We start from the raw sequence: 13891 nt of genomic DNA on the forward strand, positions 1-13891 counted from the left end.
CTCCAATTCATCATCATCCTTCCTGAACTGTGGGCACCAGACCTGGACACAGGATGGAAGCAGCGGTGGCAGGGGTAAATACAGGGGTAAAATAACCTCTCTCCTCCTACGCAAGATTCCCGTCTCTGCATCCCAGCACCGCACAGCTCAGTTTGCTCAGCTCCATTGTGAGCATCAGGGGACAGATGCAAGAGCTCTAGCACAGCAAGAGCTCCCTGAGCCAAGCTGGGGCTCCTCGCGGCATCATGGAAACCCCATGACTGGAGACATTCAGAACAAGACTCAACGAAAGGCAGCAGGGAGCAGTCCTGCAGCAGCAGTGGGGATGGAGGGATGGGATAAGCCAGTAGGTGATTTTACACCCGGCATTTCTGTCATTCCGCTGGGTTCACTGGGACCCTGCTGCTGGAAAGAGCACAGCTGCTCTCCTATTACTCTCCTGGGATCTGGTGACGCCTCACAGAGTGACGGCCGCCAGCATGGTAGCTCAGGTACCTGACCCAATATGAATTTCCATGCCCCAAGGAGTCCAAGGCCAGTGCTGTGACAGGATTGTGTCTGGTCCCTTCCACTATGAACTGGGAGCCGGCGAGTACCCATCGGTGGGGCTGGGAGTCAGAGAGCAGGAACTTGTAGACACAAGGAACATCACATTGCCACAAATCAAAATCACCCAGTGAGCACTAGGGACAGAGACAAGCAGGCCAGCCTACCTTTGGTCCTGGAGAGCCTGGGAAACCTGGCTCTCCTGAGTCTCCTTTAGATCCCACTGGGCCCTGCAAACGGAAGCAGGGAGGAACAGCCATGAAGACAGTGTAGTGATGCAGGACACTCCTTTACTTCCAGTACTGTGGGCTTCCCCCAGGGGGGCTGGAACAATCTGTACAGTGGGGGTGCTGAGAGCCATTGAACCAAACTGTAAACCCTGGATATGATGGAGTCCACTTCAAGCCATTACCCCTAGTTCCAGCACCTATGACTTCTTCCAAGGTGGGGCAGGCAGGGAGACGCCTTCCCAGGGGTTAGAAAGCTCAGGCCCACAGAAGATGTTCGCAGCTTGCTTCGCAAGCAGCCTGGTTGCTTTGGCAGGCAGGAGTTTGCACTTAATGTATTTGGCCAAAAACACCCAAACAAACGCCTGCAATGTATTACTGCAGGCAAATGTACCGTGTGGCCCCAGCATGTCTCGCACAGCCTGTGTCGCGAGCGCGTCTCCACAGACAACGTTACTCAGCCGTGTAAACCCTTAAAGCTCTTGAAAGTGACGAGAATCGAAATGAACCTCAGCTCTGGCCCAGTCACAAGCAGGCCTCCACAAACGCCCCGACCCACCATCTGACAGAGTCGGTGTCTCGTGGGTGCCATGTTAGGAACAGGGAAGAGGCCAGCTAGTGTATGCCAGCTTTGACTCCAGTGGGGCTACACGGGGGATTTACATCAGCTGGGGATCTGGCTCAGAGAGAAACTCAACATTTAGCTCCAGGTCCAGGCTGTGAACACCCCGGATTGGTGGGTGTCTGGATCTGGGGGGATGGTTCGGGCTCCCACCGGGGACATGGGCTCCTCAGCATGGGGCCCAGGTAACTTTCCCATTCTCAGGGCTCCGTCAGTAAAAACATAAAGCTACTCACCGGGAAGCCAGCTTGGCCTTGTCTGCCCTGAGGAAAGAAACAGACACCTGTAAACTCTCTCTCCTCAGACACTGGGAGAAGTGTAAAACCGTTGGTGCACAAAGGGGACTGCTGGGGCTGCTGGCGGGGCAAATGGCAGGGGGATGCTCAGGACTACGTACCTCAGGGCCTGGTAAACCAGCTAATGCTTTCTGAAAAGGAAAAGATACATATTAGACCACGGACCCCCGCTATCTTCCTCCTGTCTACCTCAGCGATGCCCAGAACTGACTTTCCGCCAAGGGAGGGGCTGACCCAAAGCCCCCTGGGGTCAATAGGAGACTTTGCATTAACTTCAGCCGGCTTTGGCTCAGGTCCACTGCTCTGCTTGCTAAGGGCGATGTGCCCTCTCCCAGCGTGAAATGCCCCCGCTGAACTCGGAAGGCCATGCCGATGGGTTCTATGGGTTTGGTCCTTTCCACTTAGTGCCACTTATTCCCTCTCCCACTGACATGCTTTTATCCTCTCTGCTGCACGCAGCCATTGTGTCAGGGCCTGGAGCCACAGGCCCTGTGCTGAAGATCTCACCATTTAAAACAGTTAGAGATAACCAAGCAAGCTGTCTGAGCCGTTAGGAACATAGCCTAAGACAGACCTCTGCCCATTTACTCAGTTTAGCTTCTGTTTAACCGTCCCATCAGTTTGTTCTAGCCCACGTCTTTAATCACTCACACGCGCGTCCTGTCGTCGTGCTCAGGCTGCACATGGGTGGCGCTGGGCTGGGCTGGATTTCCTGCGGTGTACTTTTAGTTATAGCACTGGCCTGGTCTAGCTCCCATTTGTCTGCGTTTCAGCGCCAGCCAGCTCTGACTTCCCTTTGCCTAAACCCTCCCCTCTCTTCTTTCCTCTGCCAGCCCCTGCTGGAGCTCCCTGCCCTCCCACCTGGCCCTCTGAACAGTGCTAACGTTCACACAGCTGAGTATGCAAAACGGCAACGGCCTCCACTCGCACGGGTCTCGATCCTGCAACTGGAGGAGGACAGGCAGCAACCGGCCCCTGCCTGGAGCCCTGCCCAGGCACGAGGTGCAGCAGGGCATTGCCACTTGCAGGGCTGGCCCACGCGTTGCCTCTCTGAACTCACAGGGGTATCAGCGTGTGGGAGCGCTCTCAGTTTCGGGGCTTTTACTCCGAGTTAAACAGGTGCCTCTCCCCAGGGAGCAGCTCCACAGCCCGGAGCAGTCCCGCCAACAGTGACACACCTGCTGACGTGTGCTCAAACGCAGCCCGGCTCCAAGCTGCATGAGCCGTGGGATGCTAGGGCCCCAGCTGGGGGTCAGCACCAGCCCATAGTAACTCACCAGTGCCCGGCAGGCACAAGGTGCCGCTCAGCCGGGTGCTAAGCCTGAGGGAACTGGCACACAGCGGCCGGTTGTGACTGCTGCCAGAGAGTGGGCAGAGAGGGAACAGCCTGGGCAGAGGGGACCCAGAGACAGAGGTGCAGGCCGCAGGGGAGACGCGTCCTTACCTCTTCACCCGACGCATAGATGACCTGCCCCGGGGGTCCAGGGGGGCCTGGGGAGCCCACTCCATCTTGGCCTCGTTCACCCTGAGAAAGACAATTCAGTGCAGGCTTCCTTCCTACTGCACCCAACCTCAGCCCACACGGCCCCCTCTCGCAACTGCAGGGCCCTCCCCCCAAGCCTGCCCCCCCTTACAACCGTTGGCGCAGGCCCCCGAGCCCAGACCACACGCCTCACTGGGCCCCCGAGCCCAGACTGTGCCTCCCCCACCTGGCCCCCATGGTGCTAGGCCCATGAACCCAGACGGCGCCCCCCACCTCGCCAGGCCCCCGATCCCAAACTGCACCCCTTCCAGCCCGATGAGGCTGGGTTCCCAATCCTAGCCTCCCCCCGCCGCCCTGAGCAGCTGGGGGTGGAGACAGAGCTTCGCGATCAGAGCAGCCCAGAGGCTGGTGGGCCAGAAGCTGGGTGGGCCGGCATGGAGGGAAGGGAGCCAGCCAAGCAGGGATGAGACACTGTTCAGAATCAACAAGGGACCAAAATACGCACACAGACGCCACCCCCGAACCAGAGCAGAGCTCAAGGGGCTGGGGGAGATCGCGCCGTGTGCTCCCCAGAGAACAGCAGCGTGCCCCAGCACCCAGCACAGTACTCACCTTAGCCCCCTGGATGCCCTTGTCACCTTTGGGTCCCTGCAACGAGAAGCGGGGGTGAGAGCTGCTCACCTCCGGGCCCAGGAGAGAGACACAACACAACACACAATCTTCACATTGCTAGGGTGGCCTCTGAATCCACACTCCAGGCATCAAGTGGCAAAGTGCCAGCCTGGCAGAAGGGTCAGGCTCTGGTACCTACGAGGGTCTAGCGCTCACTTTAGAAACAAACTAGTCCTGCCTCCGCCGTCACGGGAACAGCAGGGGAGCTGGTCCAGAGAGAGCAAAGAGACAGAACAGGCTCAAATGTCCCGGGACGTCTCCTGTGGCTACCAGGCTGTCCCCATTAGCGACCGTGCGGCGAGGGACAGCCCTGGCGGGAACGGCGCCATCACACAGGCGAGCCGCACGAATGAGCCGGGAACGGAGGAGCTGAGCCCAACGAGGTAACCAAATGGGGTGAAACAGTCCTCCTTGGGGCTAGCGGGAGTTGCAGCTCTGCTGATGAGAACGCCCATGCCTCTTGGCATGGCCCGTCCTGTCCCCAGGAGAACAGCAGATGCGCCCCAGGATCTATCTGCTAATGGAGTTTATACACCAGTGCAGTCTCTGCACCTGGGGCAGGGCAGGGCACCAAAAGGAATCGGAAACCTGGCCAAACACAGAGCAGAATGGGACCTTCTGGAGTGCTGGGGGTGTGGGCAGGGACAGCGCGTGGAAGAGATGGGAACCGGGCAGGGGTGGGAAGCGATGGCCAGTGACGGGCTGTGAACAGCCCAGGCAGGTCTGCTCAGCCGACAGAGAGCGACTCAGATGCATTTCATCGGTCTGCAGCGAGGACTTCAGTGACAGGGCAAGGGACACCTGACATTTGCCGCTGGGGAGCAGAACATCGGTATGTGTCACTTGAACGGTACATAGCAGTGAGAACAATCCAGGCCCTGCATCCGCAACCAGCGCGTGCTGAAATCGCCCCACTGCAAACACCTGGGCAGGGGCTCTGAGAATAACAGAGACTCCAGAGTCCACAAAGAGCAGTTAGGGTGGGTCAGGGAGCTGGAATCCCAACACTCACCTGAGGTCCTGGGAAACCTTCCAGCCCTGGGCGCCCATCCACACCTGGAGCCCCGTGGTCCCCCTGGAACACACAGACAACCATAGCACATTGAGACTTTGCTTTTGGCACTGAGAGCCTTGGTCTTTGGGGGTGTGACTCGCATTCCAACAGTCCAGAGTCTGGCTGCCACAGGGCCCCACCCAGCTCTAGGCAGACCCCCTAAGCGACCACACAAGGGTTTTGGGTGGATTTGGTGTCACAAAACCACACACTTTACAAATCTGCGTGATGACACTGTTGAGCATTTTGAAATATCCACCTGTCATTCCATCTCACCACCCCGTCCACCCAGAACCAGTAAGAGTGCGTGTGATCTGCTGCATACAAAATTAAGTTCTAATCTACAAAATGCATGTATTTAACACTTGCTACAGCCATCAGTACCTATGTATTTGAATCACAGGCGTACAGGAGGAGGGGAGTCGGGGCAGCCCTTGATTTTCATTAGATATACCGACCACTCTTTTAATGTGAAAAATATTCAGCGCATTATAAATATATTCAAAAAGAAGAATATTTTGAAACAAATTCTTAACATTGGAATCATTCTAAATGATTAGTGATCTCCCTCATTCAGACCACAGCTGAGTGCCCCACGATGTCATTGCTTGTCATCTCCCAAAGCTAAAGCTGATTTTGTCAGGTCATTGCTACACACCAGACCTCCCTGCCTTGCACAGAACTTGCTCCATGGCAGTTTGGCGCGGTTGCATACGCATCTCATAGATTTACAAAGTGCATCACTCTCACAAGAGCGCTTGTTTAACTTCAAAATATCCGGAGAGCAAGCATGGCACTGTCTGCTACGGTTTTTGGAAGGAGAGACTTGTCAGGGCGGATCCATCCCTAATGGATTCCAAACACTTTTACCCACACACGCATGGAGAGGTGCTCATTTTCCATTTTCTTTACATGCTTCGGTTACTGAGGGTAAGGAGCTGAGCTCTGGTGGTACCTTTGCCAATTCTTGCTGCCCGATTTCTGCCCTGTGTCCGACGTGGTGGCACAATTTGAGTGCCTGCAGCAGGCAGCCATGAATTTGGTTGCCTGTTCGATGACACCAGGCTCTGCTGCACTGATGTCACCCCGCAGAGAGAGGGAGCATCTAGCACACAGAATCTTCAACACAGTGCCTTTGCCAAGGCCATACTAGTTAGCTACTGTATCACAGCCTGAGTGCATGGGGAGCTAACAGCCCTGGTACAAGGTGAGCCTGTTCCTAATTAGCAGTAGCATGGATGTCTAGTCCAGCTCTCCCTTGGATTGAGGGGGTTCCATGCTCACTAAAGATATTGCACCCTGTTTGCAGTAACGGTGCAAGAGCGAGACAAATACGTCAGTGTCGTCTGATAACACGGATATTCCCACCAGTTCCTCTTTCGTGACCATCACCATTTGTTGTACAAGGATGCTGTCGGCCTCCTCATAAGAGATGGCCATATCTTCTCGGTTGATCACCACACCTCCCTGGTTTATTTCAATCGGGCTGCCATCTCTGCCTGTGACGATTAGCTTGTGCTTTAGTATGAGTCGTTAAACTTCTTGTCTTGAATGAGTTCTATACAAATCTTATCAATCAACTGCGTCTTATTTTCAGTAACCATCAAGACAATTTTCTGTGGAGGTGTGACAGAGTGTGCTGAAAGAAAAGGAGAACTTGTGGCACCTTAGACACTAACAAATTTATTTGAGCATAAGCCACAGGGTTCTATCACACCCGCCATAGAAAAAGAGCAGCAAAGAAGCCCTCCAAGCGGCCTAGAGAGACTGTGCAGGGAGCAGCAAATCAGAGGGTTGCAGACCCATTTAGAAGGCACTGTAGAGTGAGAGTCAGACAGTTGCTGCCTGGAGTTGGAGGAGTGAGACCTGTGTTCCAGGCTGGCTAAAGGAGCAGCACCACAGACAGATCAGATGTTGGCAGGGACTAGGGGAGTAAGAGAGAGGTCCTCACTGGCTGCTGGGACTGAGAAAAGGACTTTGGCCCTACAGTAAGGGTGAAGCATTTGTGAAGGTGCTGGAGTGGGGGAGTGGGCCAGGGAACCTAGCAGCACAGTGATTAATTAAAGGGGTTTTGTTTTGTTGAAAGGCCACAGACTGTGTGAGAGACTTGGCTGGAGGGCTGAGTCACTGAAACCGCCTGAGAAACCAGCAACAGAGGTCACCACAGACTGAGGGAGGTGCAGATGCACACCCAGGCAGGGGGTGCTCACAAGAGGTGCGTACCACCTTGTTGCAGGAGGTAGCTGTGTGCTTATATTCAACAGATGCACTTCCGTTTGTTTCTGTAGCTCTGCTAGATCTTACGACCCTCTCTGTGCTGAATTCTTGGAACCTGCCAAAGACAAGACACACATTACCTGCCGCTAGCTTGTGCTCAAGGCGGACTTTGAAACTGGTCATAAAGTCCTTGATGATACCACCTGCTGGCCAGTGAACTATCCAAAGAACTGCAGAACAGCCAGTGACCGAGCAGGTGATTTCTTGTGAAGTATGTCTAGTTGACACCTCAGTCTGCAGCTGCTTCCTGAGGCTTGGTAGAGGAGCAACTCCTGTGATAAAATATTCTTGATGTCAACCTCTCATGAACTTGCTTGTAGGCCTATCACTTTTGAATAGATAAGGCTAGTGTCCAATACCAACCCATACATGCTTTTTTTGGTCACTGCCAGTGTCTCCACTACCCTTGACATTGTGCCATACAACCACCTGGGCCAGCTACGTTCAAATTCTGGCATTTGGTGAACAGCACGTGTAAGCATGCGTTCACTCATTGTTTGTGGCGTCTCCTGCTGGCTGTCCTGGGAATTAGCTCCGCCAGTCTTGCGCTCTCCCTCCAGTGGTGTCTTCCCCCACCTTGTCTCACTCCGTGGCCCTGCTCACTCCAGGATCAGCAGTCTTCTCTTCGTGGCTTGGCCTCTGGCCAAGTCACTAAGGTCCTCCCCTGCCGGGGAATTCAAAGTCTTTTCAGACCCACTGTCTGGCTGGTGTCTCCCATATCCTAGCCACTCCCCAGTGACTGGTTGGGGAACCCAGGCCCACCCTCTACACTGGGTTCTAGTCCAGGAACCCTGTAACAAGCAGCCATAGTCCGGGTACAGTCCTATGCCTTGCTGCTGTTTCTCTGGGCTTCTTCCTACCTATCTGGCTTCCCCGCTCTCTGGGTTTGCCAGCCTCCAACTCTCTCCCCTCAGAGAGACTGCAGCCTACCCGAGCACCAGCTCCCATCTGCAGTCAGTTACCTGGTGTTATACAGGAAAAAGAGGTGGGTGAGGCTTTTTTTAAACAACTAACACAATCAGCCAAAGCCCAAGACTTGGTGGTGATGAGGGACTTCAGGTACTTAGACATCTGTTGGGAAAATAACACAGCAGGGCCCAGATTATCCAACAAGTTCTTGGAATGTATAGGAGACCATTTTTTTATTTCAGAAGGTGGAGAAAGCTACAAGGGGAGAGGCTGTTCTAGATTTGATTTTGACAAATAGGGAGGAACTGGTTGAGAATTTGAAAGTGGAAGGCAGCTTGGGTGAAATGATAGAATTCATGATTCTAAGGAATGGTAGGAAGGAGAACAGCAAAATAAAGACAGTGGATTTCAAGAAGGCAGACTTTAGCAAACTCAGGGAGTTGGTAGGTAAGATCCCATGGGAAGTAAGTCTAAGGGGAAAAACAATTGAAGACAGTTGGCAGTTTCTCAAAGAGACTTTACTAGGGAACAAGAGCAAACTAGCCTACTGCGTAGGAAAGGTAGGCTGTATGGCAAGAGACCACCCTGGCTTTACCAGGAGATCTTCAATAATCTAAAAATCAAAAAAGAATCCTACAAAAAGTGGAAATTAGGTCAAATTATAAAGGATGAATATAAACGAACAACACAAGTATGTAGGAACAAAATTAGAAAGGCCAAGGCACAAAATGAGATCAAACTAGCTAGAGACACAAAGGGTAACAAGAAAACATTCTACAAATACATTAGAAGCAAGAGGAAGACCAAAGACAGGGTAGGCCCGTTACTCAATTGCCGGGGGGTAGGGGGGCATGCGCAGGGGAAATAAGAACAGAAAATGTGGAAATGGCAAAGGTGCTTAATGACTTCTTTGTTTCGGTTTTCACAAGAAGGATGGTGGTGACTGGACATCTAACATAGTGAAAATGAGGTAGGCTAGAGGCTAAAATAGGAAAAGAACAAGTTAAAAATTACTTAGATAAATTAGTTGTCTTCAAGACAACAGGGCCTGATGAAATACATCCTAGAATACTCAAGGAGCTCACTGAGGAGATATCGGAGCCATTAGCGATTATCTTTGAAAAAAGTCATGGAAGATGGGAGAGATTCCAGAAGACTGGAAAAGCGCAAATCTAGTGCCCATCTATAAAAATGGAAATAAGGACAACCCAGGGAATTACAGACCGGTCAGCTTAATTTCTGTATCCAGAAAGATAATGGAACAAATAATTAATCAATCAATTTGCAAACATCTAGAAGATAATAAGGTGATAAGTAACAGTCAGCATGAATTTGTCAAGAACAAATTGTGTCAAACTAACCTGACAGCTTTCTTTGACGGGCTAACAAGCCTTGTGGATGGGGGAGGAAGCTGTAGACGTGGTATATCTTGACTTTAGTAAAGCTTTTGATACTGTCTGGCATGACCTTCTCATAAACAAACTAGGGAAATGCAACCTGGATGGAGCTACTATAAGGTGGGTGCATAACTGGCTGGAAAACCGTTCCCAGAGAGTAGTTATCAGTGGGTCACAGTCATCCTGGAAGGGCATAATGAGTGGGCTCCCACATGGATCAATTTAATATCTTCATCAATGATTTAGATAATGGCATAGAGAGTACACATATAAAGTTTGCGGATGATACTAAGCTGGGAGGGGTTGCAAGTGCTTTGGAGGATAAGATTACAATTCAAAATGATCTGGACAAACTGGAGAAATGGCCTGAAGTAAATAGGATGAAATTTAGTAAGGACAAATGCAAAGTACTCCATTTAAGAAGGAACAATCAGTTGCACACATACAAAAAGGAAGGAGTACCCGCGGAAAGGGATCTGGGGGTGATAGTGGACCACAACTTAAATATGAGTTAACAGTGTAACAACTGTTGCAGAAAAAGTGAACATCATTCTAGGATGTATTAGCAGGATTGTTGTAAGCAAGACATGAGAAGTAATTCTTCGGTTCTACTCCGTGCTGATTAGGCCTCAACTGGAGTATTGGACTGGAGTGTCCAGTTCTGGGCGCCACATTTCAGGAAAGATGTGGACAAACTGGAGAAAGTCCAGAGAAGAGCAACAAAAATGATTAAAGGTCTAGAAAACATGACCCATGAGGGAAGATTGAAAAAATGGGGTTTGTTTCGTCTGGAAAAAGAGAAGACTGAGTGGGGACATGATAACATTTTCAAGTACATACAAGGTTGTTACAAGGAGGAGGGAGAAGAATTGTTCTTCTTAACCTCTGAGGATAGGACAAGAAGCAATGGGCTTAAATTGCAGCAAGGGCGGTTTAGGCTGGCCAATAGGAAAACTTCCTAATTGTCATGGTGGTTAAACACTGGAATAAATTGCCTAGGGAGGTTGTGGAATCTCCATCATTGGAGATTGATAAGAGCAGGTTAGACAAACACCTGTCAGGGATGGTCTAGATAACGCTTAGTCCTGCCACGAGTCCAGGGGACTGGACTAGACGACCTCTCACGGGCCCTTCCAGTCCAGTGATTCTGTGTCACCATGGCTACAGCTATACCTTGTGAAGGTGGTTTCAATGTATGTATCCTATTCCTGGAACATGGTGCAAGACATCCTCATCCTTTGTGAACCGCTCTAAGACGCTATCTGGCACGGATTCCATGGGTCGCAGGTCCTATAACCCTTTCCGTGTTAGGCCTTGCTGAAGCCCTAGGCATGGTTAACAATATGAACCAAAGAAAGTCTGGTCTAAGCAGAACAGTAACACACCAGGTATTAGCTCGCCAAGCATGCACCTTCCTGACCAGAGAGCACGGTACAAGAACATCCCGCATTCTCAAGAGATAGTCTCGGGCAGACATGTGTTAGTGTCCCTGTGACCCATTGGACAGGGCGCTAGGACCATGCTTTGCTAACAATAAACCTGGCCGAGCACCTTCGCCACCAAACTGAGCCTGTGGCCTCGAGTAACACTGAGATCTATGGATCAGCAGGGGCCAACGCGGGTGCTCCCGAACAGCAGAATCGCAGCGCTCTGCAGCACGCCCAGCTCCGGGCAGAGCGGGCACGCCCAGCTGCCAGAAAGTAAGGCAGCATCAGTGTCACCGTTTCCAGACGCAGCAGCCTGTCTCCTCTCTCTACGTTTACGTACACCATCACGTCTCAGTTCGGGGCGGGGGAGGGCGAGAGGCGTACCAGCAAGGTATGCTGCTAATGCAGACATCACATATGTACCTCAGCGCTAACCCTGCTCCATAGCAAGGTATTCCTCTGAAGTTTTCATTACAAATCACTGAAATCCAACAGAAGTGGTTTCATGTGTCACCTGGCTTGTCAGTCAGGAGGGGCATGCTATCAAGGGCTCACTTTTCAAAATGCCCAACAGTGACAAGGGGTCAGCAGGCACGTTCTCTGAACTCAGGGTCTTGACATTCAGAATCCACACAAAAAAACCATCCCCACCCCCACGGTCTGGACACTAAAACACGGTACTGCCCAACGCTTGCATTGGCTCCTGGTCTCCTCATGGACTGGGCGGGGCAGGAGTGGAGCCACCATCCCTCCAGCTAGAACTCATAAGACAGGGTGCAAGATTTTCTGCAGCTCTATGAAGTGATCCTACCTTTTGTCCTGGCAAGCCAGGCAGCCCAGGGCTGCCAGTGTCCCCCTGGAAGGTAAAGAACAGTCAATCAGTAAGGAGGAGGAGCTCTCCTGCATGTAGCATGGGAAACGTGTGCTGGAAATGCACGTTTCAGAGGTTGCACAGACCACCCCATGGATCAGGCATGTGAGGGGGCCAAGGGGCTGACAGCCAAGCTCCCTTTATCCATGCTATGGCTCACCAACACTATCCTTCCTTCCGAGGCAATGATTTCTCAAGGCACAAAGGGCAGTCAGATGGCTAATTTCCAATGGCTCAGCAGGAGCCAGGCCCCTACCTGCCCTTTGTGCCTCTGGGAACCTCTGCCCAGGCTTTCAGAGCACTTCTGGGGACGGGGTGGAGTTTGTCCCTGCACAAAAACAGCTCCTCGCTGGAAGAGGTGCCGTCTCAGCATAAACAATTCTGCTTGGAGGCAAAGGATTAATGAATATCACGGAAAAGTCCTGGGGGGACATCCTGGCTCCAGGGAATTCAATGGCAAAACTCCCTTTGATTCAGCAGGGCCAGGATTCCTCCCCATGCGTCTCCATTGCAGACTGGTTGTGGGGCAGCACAGCGATACCCTGTGTAATATGTACTATGAATCGGTCAGCGCTCAGAACGGACTGGACATGTGCTGGTCAGATCGACCATGCTGAAAGGCTACTGCTCAGATTTTTTGAGACAACGGCATAATATCCTAACTCCTGCTGGGCTCTCCGCTGACTTCTGCGTTCCCACGTGATCTGGTCAATGCCTATTAGAGAAGGGGGCAGGGTCGTCTGTAACACACGCCAGAGTGGAGAACGTAGGAGGGCTGGGGAAAATTCCCCACTCTGCGCAGGAGGGGGACTCCCCCGAGAAGAGCGCTCCCCAGGGACGGGAGCTAGACCAGCCCCAGGGACTGGCCCTTCCATCAGAGGACACGTGTCACTGCACTGCTTGGCTGGGGCTGAACAGCCCAAGTCTGCTAGGGCAGACGGGTACAAACAGATTCCCAATGGCTCCTGACCTTGAGTCCGGGGATTCCTGGTGGCCCCTGTATGAACAGTGAATAAATACAACACGGTATCAGGCGAATGAGCGCGTGTCCCCTCAGAAGCCCCTGAACCGCTGGGAACTTTGGTGTTTGTTAATAATTTCGCTACAGGAGGACACCAGCGGAGCCCCCAGGATCACACGCTGCCCCTGGGGGCGCTGTCGCTCACTCCCAGCCAGCACCAGCAGGAGATGGCTTTTCCCAGCATCCCCGTTCCCGCGCTCTGCAAACACCTGCCCCTGCTGGCTCAACACTCCCTACCTCACAAGCTGGCCTGCCACGGGTCCGGGCAGGCGCTGCCAGGCGAGCGGGCCTGCCGGGGGTCCGGGCAGGCGCTGCCTGGCAAGCCGGCCTGCTGGGGGTCTGGGAGGGGGTTGGCAGCTACAGGCTCGAGCTGCAGACATGAAGTCCATGGACTTGGGGGGGTCATTTCCTTGCTTAGCGTCCTGTGCAATGCCCGTTTCCTGGGCAGGGTGGAAGAATCCTCTGGAAGGGAGAGCCAGGGTTAACTGACGGCCAGGGGGACTTACCTGCAGCCCTTCAGGTCCGCGTTCTCCAGGAAAGGTAGAAAAGAAAGGCATCCCCGAGCCTTCCATGTCGCCCTAGGGTAACAAACACCCGGTGAGATGCAAACACGGCTCACTCCGCCACCCAGGCTGAAGCACAGAAGCCAGGCTGTTTTGCCAGGCAGAACCACAACAAGCAAACAGCGAATGGGAGCAGTGTCAGCCGGGAGCCCGTCAGCTTGGCCTTTTCTTCACATAGCGAAGCAGTGGGGGGATGTGGTACCCGGGGCACGGCACGCAGGCCTCCACGTTCAGACAGCAGAACAGCAGCCGCCCAGGAGGCACCATTACTGTGCACAGCCAGAACCCCCAGGGGCAGGCCCTTCCCCTCCCCGTATCCCGCCGGAGCAGTGGGGAGGGAAAGACTCCTCACACACCGGGAGGGACACCGGAGTTCTGCCCCACCACACTGCTGCAGGGCCTGCCAGCTCAAAGCCACTTGGCTAGCGCGTTGCAGGTCAGAGTGAGGGGGCTGGGCACACACGTCAGCCCAGAAAGGGGGTCCTACAAGCAAGAACTGGGATTCCATTAGGGTCCCACTGGAGGA

At 53.0% G+C, this 13891-nt stretch overlaps 1 protein-coding gene across 3 annotated transcripts in view; it reads right to left on the reverse strand.

The window, feature by feature from the left end:
- Nucleotides 1-668: 668 nt before the first annotated feature.
- COL18A1 (collagen type XVIII alpha 1 chain) overlaps nt 669-13891 on the reverse strand; it is a 219512-nt gene continuing 206289 nt past the window's right edge. For all 3 annotated transcript variants that reach the window (XM_084642695.1, XM_084642694.1, XM_084642693.1), the window contains 9 exons: nt 13309-13380; nt 12752-12778; nt 11722-11766; nt 4859-4921; nt 3787-3822; nt 3136-3216; nt 1793-1822; nt 1632-1658; nt 669-776 (listed from right to left, as the gene is read on the reverse strand). In XM_084642695.1, the coding sequence (XP_084498821.1) occupies nt 684-776; nt 1632-1658; nt 1793-1822; nt 3136-3216; nt 3787-3822; nt 4859-4921; nt 11722-11766; nt 12752-12778; nt 13309-13380 (474 nt within the window). In that variant the 3' untranslated portion in view covers nt 669-683. The remainder of the gene's footprint in view (nt 777-1631; nt 1659-1792; nt 1823-3135; nt 3217-3786; nt 3823-4858; nt 4922-11721; nt 11767-12751; nt 12779-13308; nt 13381-13891) is intronic.

This window comes from Lepidochelys olivacea (assembly GCF_965140295.1).
Source record: "Lepidochelys olivacea isolate rLepOli2 genome assembly, chromosome: 11".
NCBI lineage: Eukaryota > Metazoa > Chordata > Testudines > Cheloniidae > Lepidochelys > Lepidochelys olivacea.